This window comes from Rhagoletis pomonella, unplaced genomic scaffold (assembly GCF_013731165.1).
Source record: "Rhagoletis pomonella isolate Grant_MI unplaced genomic scaffold, Rhpom_1.0 Rhpom_scaffold_01307, whole genome shotgun sequence".
NCBI classification, from domain to species: domain Eukaryota; kingdom Metazoa; phylum Arthropoda; class Insecta; order Diptera; family Tephritidae; genus Rhagoletis; species Rhagoletis pomonella.
Window position 1 is genome coordinate 24,403 of NW_023459861.1, and position 8,305 is coordinate 32,707.

General features: G+C 34.7%; 1 protein-coding gene across 1 annotated transcript; it reads left to right on the forward strand.

Annotated features, from left to right (window-relative positions):
• Positions 1-361: 361 nt before the first annotated feature.
• Positions 362-7,984, forward strand: LOC118752199 (homocysteine-responsive endoplasmic reticulum-resident ubiquitin-like domain member 2 protein). Its single transcript, XM_036487053.1, has 4 exons — positions 362-1,358; positions 4,641-5,158; positions 5,234-5,743; positions 6,832-7,984. Exons 1-4 carry the CDS (start codon positions 1,059-1,061, stop codon positions 7,175-7,177), a joined length of 1,674 nt encoding a protein of 557 aa, XP_036342946.1. The 5' UTR covers positions 362-1,058; the 3' UTR covers positions 7,178-7,984.
• The last annotated feature ends 321 nt before the right edge of the window (positions 7,985-8,305 follow it).

Genomic DNA, 8,305 nt, shown 5'->3' on the forward strand with positions numbered 1-8,305 from the left:
TCAAAAATGACCAAATGTATTTGCAAAACCTGATAAAGAAAGAACGAGCGAAAGTAAGATACAAGCAGAAAATGGATATAAAGGAAAAACGTTAAAAGGGATAATGGGGCCCTAATTGCGGCCTTTGTTATTAATAACTTCTATTTGCTCACTCATCTGTATCAAAGTTTAATAACTTTTTGAAAGGCCCATCATTTATTATCAAATCTTAAACGAAATCAAACTATTAATGCTAAATTCCATCTTTTCTTGCATCCGATACGCTATTCAGTGTTGCATTCTTTGCCTTTTGTGCCGGTCTCGCTGGCAAACCAACAGTGTTGCTGTTCTTTTCAATGAAGCACAAATAAAGCCCAGCCAACGAATCGAACGAGTTATCCATGTCGAGCGAGTCAACGAGTGCAAGCACAGGAATTAACGTAGTGAGAAACTTACGTGAAAATCGAATTTTTTGTTGTGATTCATTGACGTTTTTGTGGAAAAATTAACAACATTTTTAAGTTAAATGAAGAAATCACTTGAAATCTGTGAAATCTTGCAATATTTTTTAGCAAAAAGCGCAGTCGGACAGTAAATGTTGGATAGGCGCAGCACCGAACAATTGAAATTTCAATACATACAAACGGCAAATAAAAGGTGACGAGGAGAAAGAATTAAATTAATATTAAGAGGTTTGGGGAAGGAGGCAATCATACAAGGTGGGGACACATGTTTAAATACCAAGTAGATAAAACAAAAAAGAAAAGTACTAAAAATAGTTGAAAAGGTATATATTATTAGCGGTAACGGCGAATTATTAATCTATACCAGTAAAATTGTTGACTGAAGTACATATAGTGCCAGGAGAAACCTTAAACTGTTCGGAAAAGTCAATTAGTAACGGGGCTGAAAAAATTGAACAATACAAGCAAACAAAATCCAAAGATCATCATTGTAGCTAGAAGCACTGAATTCATCATAGTATTGACATTAATTTGACTTTTGCCTTGTGGAATTGACGCAGTAACAAATTCACACTTGAGCGCAATTGGAATCCATAGCAATAGCTAAATTGGACAATGAACGAAACAGCAGCGGCTACTTCCTCCTCGTCGACGTCGTCGGCAGCGGCGGTTGCAGATAGTGCCAGTGCAGCAGCAACCACTAAAACTGCAAATGCTGTTGGAGCATCAGTGGCTGGGGCGGGTAATGCAGCGGCAGCAACTACCTCTACAACAACAGCAGCAAAATCAACAAGTGTGAAGCTTCTAATTAAAGCATCAAATCAACAATATGATGATCAAGTTCTCGAAATTGACTTGCTATGGACGGTAAAACGGCTAAAAGCACACTTAGCACTGGTGTACCCTAATAAACCGGTATGTATTGATTGTGTTTTTAACGAAAAATTCCAAATCACTCAACATTAAAATGATAATTAAATGATAATGTATGCATTTGTCCTTTCAATATTTATGTGCATTTTTTTGCAAATATTGTTTGAAGGTATCGTTTAATTGTAATTAGTAGTTTTATGCCCATAATTATTAGTACCTATGTATAAATTCTATATAGCCATCACTAGAGCGGACTGCGCCTCTCGTTCGGAAGGGCGGTAGGACGGCAACCGTTTGGGTTTGTAATAGTAGAAGAAATGCACTGTTTAGCTTTGCAAAAAAAAAAACAATATACAGGCAGGCTCTGCAATTAATTCCGAGTGAATTGTAAACAAAGCCCCTCTGATTTCAAATTGCAGAACTTGCCTGATATGTACATATGTATCTATAGAAGTTACAGCCTTAATGAAATAGTGAAAAGTAAAATAAAAATACTGCTAATTGTCTGCTTGCATATATACATAACAGAAATGCATTGATAGATGATCAAGAGGTACCTAGCGTTAATTCAAACACGCCTTAAAATTTATTTTAAAGAGTTTATTGTGGCGTGACAGTACCTAAATGTGCTCGACTTTGCGTAATTCGTACTTATTTTTGTTATTTTTAAACATCATTGAACTTTTTTGTTTATTTCGTTAGCTCAAGTTTCCTTAAGTCTCTAACGGCTTACGTGTATGTTTAAGCGTATTCTTATTGCGCCATTTTATTTATTTGGTTTTTCGTATGCTTTTTTATTCTGTTTCGTTTCTTTATGTGCGCAGCCCTTATCTTATCAATGTTATAGTACGCTCCCAGTATATGGTTCCAAACGCTGACACTCGTAATTATGTACATACCAACATATACATACAAAATATATGTGTATGGCAAAACAACTTAAGTCTGTCTTTCACAGCCAAAATAAATAGCACATGTCGACAAAACATATATTACCGCCAAAAAGAGAAAAGTTATAATTCGAAAGAAATATTAAACCATTTTATGCCTGCTCACAACCTTTTAAATGTTTCTGTTTTCAACTACTGAATGCTTTTTTTTTTTAATAAAATTCATTGCTCTGCCCATGATAAAAACAGCTTTGCCTACATATGCTATTTAGTTTGTTCGTGAAAGACAGACTCAAGTTGTTTTTCAAATGTCCACAGATATGTATTTATAATATTTAACTTAAATACAGTGAAGAACAATATTAAAGCACTCATCTTACGTGCTTTTAAAAATGTTTCATGGTATATGTTCATTCATACAAATCTATTCGAAATAGATTAAATGTGTGTATATATTATCTAAATTTTTAAATTGATAGCCAGGTTAAACGCCAGTAAAGCTGTATACTGAACAAAGGACAAGATAATTCTATTCTTCTTCAAATCTGTGAAATTACATTTAATCTATTCTTGTGATCTATTCAAAATAGATTATATGTTCATATTATTTATATGAAGGTTCAATCATTTCGTCCTTGAGATTACCTTTCTGTTCAGTATGCAGGCAAATAAGCTTTTAGCTTGGTTATCTGTTTAATGTACATACATTACTGGATAAGTCGATTAGTTTTGGACCGTTTATCTTTGTACATTTTGCCCTTTCAACTCCTTGGTAGTTTACATCTTTTTAGTTTTTTTAAAAATATATTTTATTTGCAGTTGAGCTGGTTAAAGATGAAACCATTTAGTGAGAGTTATAATAAGTTATTGTACTAAATTGCATAGATCCCTACATACATATTCGTCGGCTGAAATGAAAAAGGCTGTATCTAATAAAAAATCAAAATGGTTTATTGATTTTTTATGACGTATATTATCGAATTACAAGTACCCACACCGTTTTATGCAAAAACAATTTTGCTAGATACGGCTTTTTGTATATCAAGTGGGGATATGTGCTCTAGTTTTTCCCAATGCTGTACATGTAGAGTACGTTTTTTCGCTGAGGATCTGCATGCATGTGTATTGTAAATGAAAATTTTGCAATTGTGCCGATTGGTTCAAGACCGAAGAATTTACATAAGTCTGAGTTCGTAATTTTTGTACGGTTTTATTTATTTCCTTTCAAGCATACGATTAGAATTAGTAGATATAGAAATGCCAGAAGTTTCGCTGTTGACTCTTATTCGTAAGTTCATAATTGAATTTAGTTAGTGAGTTTTGAGGCTGTTGTGGAGTGCTGTACAATTTTTTGCTTATTATTTATTTAGGTGGGTTTACTATCACATCGTATGTCGCCTTCGAGACAATTTCAATTCACTATAGTAGACCAATTGAATTGGTACACGTGTACCATCTACAACGAAGAAAGTATGTATATGTAAAAAAGTTAACAGTGACTTACGTGTTTTTGTGTTAGCAACATACTCGTATATGAAGCAAAGAATTTTTATTAGGTTTTATAAACATTTTAAAACAATTCTCTACTAAGAAGTACCATATAACATCGTCATCAAAAAATGTTCTGATGTTCCCTTTTCGGATTAAATTCGTGCATTTCGCGTTTGTTTGCTCTCAGTTAGCAGCCCATGACAAAAATCTAAGGCATTTCTTTCAAAATACGAGATATACATACCTATAAGCGTCTTTAGAACATCTCTGAAAACATTTGCTAAATAAAATTTAATAGTTTTTCGCTTCTCCTATGGAATTTCTAATTTCATTAAGAGCCTTTGTATTGGTGAGGGCGATTCGTCTAAATACTCGTTGCAAATAAATTTTTTCCGATATTTGTAGTACCTACACCTTCTAATTTTTCGCAGAGCGATTAAAGCTTTTCCGTCATTGCAAGAAATACATACATTCAAGCTCGATGATACTATCGTTCAACTCATCAAAACATAGGCAAGTTAAGCAAAAGAAAACATATTGGCGTAATTATAGTTATGCACATCGGCAAATGTGTACATACATACATATCTGAAATTTCAAGTTCATGTGTACAGGTTCCGATTTAAGTGCATGTCTGGTAGTGCCTCCGATTGCGGAAAGTGCAAGCGACACGTCATCTTTCATTGCAAATTTCCACACGGGATTGTGCTGGCGTTGAAAGTACATCTACACCTATGTTTTTTGCGTTTACTTATATGTATATGAAACTATTATTATTATTAACAATAACAGCTGTGTAAATTGCTTTTTTTCTGGAAGACGTGTAATCTTTTTTTTTAAATTAAGAGTTGTATAGTTAATTATGTATTCATAAAGAACATTATTTTGAAGGAAACAAACTTTATTTAGCGTTAACGAACTGTTGATTACTTTTCTATTGCAGCCAGTCGATGAGCAAAAATTAATTTACTCAGGCCAACTTTTGAACGATGACTTATTGTTGAAGGATGTCATACGCAGTTACAAAGACGTTTACACTCATAATCATATAATACATTTAGTGTATACACCGAAGAACTCCTTTAATACGAATTTCGCGCAAAAAACCAAAGGCAGCACCTCCAATATGAGTCCCAATACTAATAACACAAACGCTGATGGCTTGCGACAACGACATATTGCTGGTGGTGGTATGTCGTCCAACGCAACCGCCCAACAAAATATTCAGCAGCAATATTATCAACAATATCAAGCGCAACATCCAAATTTCGTTTACCCACAACACAATCAACAGATGCTTAATCCACTGTGTCCTGTTTACGATCCTAATAACCCACAATATGCGCTGCCATTTGGTTTTCCTGGACTATTAAATATGCAGGCCATGGCCACTCAACAGGCTGCCATCTACAACTGGATGCAGCAGGTGTACTCACAATACATGGAACAGTGTATGCGAATGTAAGTTTTTTGAGTTTAAGTTTGTAATGTTATAAGGTTCGCTACGCCAGTTTTATATCATACATTTTATTTTAGGTCTAATACAACGGCTACTGTCACTGGTATCCCCAATTTATTTGCAACAAATGCAGCAGCCAGTGCTGCAGCAAATATGCCAATAGCTGGGGCTGCTAACCCATTCGGATTTAATCCATTTCTACAGCAGATGCCTTTTCTAGCACCAACAACAGCGGCGGCGGGTGTGGCCACAGCCGGCGCAACTCATCCTGTGATACCAGCAGCTACACTGTTGTCGCAACAGGCTCGCCCAGCTAATTTAGTTGGTGCGCAGCCCGTACACGGCACGGATGGTAATGCTGCTGCAATGCAAGCCGCGGGCGGTGAGCAAGCACAGGCGCAGCCGGAGCGGCAACATGCGGCTGCACCACGCTTCCCTAACATTGTGCAGGATGAACAGGAGAATCGTGATTGGCTGGATAATTTCTTTTCGATAACACGTCTTGCGATCTTTCTGACAATTCTATACTTTAATTCATCTCCATTGCGTTGTATCGGTGTCGTTGTAATTGCTGGCGTTATTTATCTGTAAGTAAATGATTTGATAGTATATATTGTCGTCATCATTACCAAAAGTCTTTCGTGATAATTATTAAATTATTGCAATAATTGAACACGGTTGTGTGGAATAATGGAATATTTACAGAACAATGAACGCAGAATATTCTATTGATTTGCTTTAAAGAAAATATGAAATGGTATTTTCAAATTTCGAAAACATTTATTTTACGCTTATTTATACTTTAAGCTTTATTCCTGATCCCATTCAAAATTAAACATTTCACTTAGGTTCTTTGGTAATGACGACGATTTCTAACCGTTTATGCGGTGTCCACAAGAGTTCATCAAATTTAATATATTCATCATCAATATCCATTAAATGAGTATTATCATTACGTCTTATCTTATCTGTTTGATGCTTTTCAATATGGTAATTTATGGCGTTATGATTTACAATATTCATATGACTTCTACTTTTAAACGGGGATTTTTTGAACGGCGAGAGACGATCGTGTTTGACGACTGTTGTTACTTCGTTAATTGTGGATTCTACTACAACTTTGCAATTGAAGTGTTCACAGACTAGACTTAACAAATTGATGGATGTCAGTATTCTATTTGATATGTTAAAGTGCGACGCTCAGTAACAGCTATATTAATTGCACATAAATTTAACTTCCTTGACGCGTATTCTCTGCTATATCTTAAATGAATTTATCGAAATTCATACATATTATGGCATACATTTAATAGCTAAAGCTGATTTAGGAGAAAATTGGGTTATCAATAATTTATAAACAAAACTGCACATTTACTTGCAGCCTCCTCCACTGCAACGAAATTATTTGTTTATTATTATTTAAAAAAAAGCAGGGAGCGTATTTTTCATCATATCAGAACCTTTCATATGATACAAATTTGGTTTCTAGGATTTAATTGTTATTCCTAAATTTTCGCGTGGAACGAAAGCTCTTGCTCTTGCAATTTTTATGATCATTTCCATAACATTTACAAGCATATTACACAAGTGGACATCCAGAAAATGATGCCAACAAATACTCGTAGCAACCATACTATGATTTTATACATAACTCCCTTTCGCCTCTTTTTCACAGCTACCACATTGGTGTGTTGCGCCTGCGAAATGAGCGTAACAACAATAACATCAATCGTAATAATAATGCGGCGGATGCAGATCAAATCCGTCGTGGTGTACGACAAGTGCAACAGGCTGCACAGGCCAACGAACAGCGAAATCCCGAAAATGCTGCTGCTGCCGCTGACGATGCCGTCGATGTGCAACAACAAACTAACGCGAATTCTGCTGGAGCCGAGGGTGCGGCGGCAGTTGCAGCTGATGCCACTGAAAATAACGATAATACTGCATCTGTGATTTCTGTTATGCGCACTTTTGTGGTGACATTTTTCACTTCTTTGCTACCCGAAACGCCGACACTGTAAATCTACTAAGAATAGTTTCAAAGTATGATAGCTTGGCGTTTTTGAATGGTTTTAAAGACGATGTAGGCAGTTGTTTTCTATATGTATAGATATTTAACATTAACGATTTCATCTATTCAATATTGGTTTATCTTCCGAGATGATGCGATCGATTTTGTTCAAAATGAAAAGCGAGAAAAACTGAAAACAATTGTTATTAAACATATTATCACCAACTTTATTTATATGCGCAAATACATACATACATAAGTAAGTTCGCTCTGAGTTTTTTTAAAAGTTGTCAAAACTAAGAAACAATTTGTGTACATTTTTATGCGCAAACTATTGTTTACTAACTCTAGAAATGAAACGATGTATTTTGCTTCATTTGTTTACTTTTTTTCATTTTTGAGAATTAAAATTATAAAAGTATTGAAATAACCAGTTAAATAAGTGCTTTGTCACGTCTCACTATTAAAGCGATAGCATTCATTGCAAACCTACATACATACATCTTTCATTGGTGAAGAATTCATTTGCTTATTGACTTGAAATTAAAAAAAAATGAATTCTTTTGCTTATCTATAATGGTTACATCGCTATTTAACCGCACCTATACTATTATCTTATTATTGTTTTAGTACATATAGTGATTTTTTTGCAATTGCTGCGCCTGTTGGCGTTTTTTGTATAGTTTTTAAGTGATAAATAAACACACACGTACATATACTTACATATACATACGCATACAAATATTAACTACGGGAAGTATATTTGTGGTAAGCTGAATAAAAATAATAAAAAAATGCTTTATTCATTTATAGACTACGTAAGTGCATATTATTCGTACTACCGCTGTTCATATTGAATTTATTTGGAAGTATCTTTTTGCAACAAAAATGAAAATTTGAGTGTTCTTGAAGTTTATAAGCATCGAAAACTCGGAAATTTTGTACACATTTACCGAACTATGTACATATGTAAAAAAGTTTGTATGAAAAATACTCTACCCAATTCGCGTTTTGGGTGTGTCCTAATTTAAACTGAAGACTAATTGGCTCATGAAAGTTGGGCTCGCGTTACCCAAACGCTTGTCATGCTGGTGCTACATTTGAATCATTGCGGTTTAATGTAACCGTCCAGCGCTTT

Bases quoted from the DNA above. Each gene is read 5' to 3' on its own strand.
- LOC118752199 (XM_036487053.1), top strand. From the start codon at position 1,059: ATGAACGAAACAGCAGCGGCTACTTCCTCCTCGTCGACGTCGTCGGCA. The intron at 5,159-5,233 runs GTAAGTTTTTTG...ATTTTATTTTAG, and splicing joins ATGGAACAGTGTATGCGAAT to GTCTAATACAACGGCTACTG. The intron at 5,744-6,831 runs GTAAGTAAATGA...TCTTTTTCACAG, and splicing joins ATTGCTGGCGTTATTTATCT to CTACCACATTGGTGTGTTGC.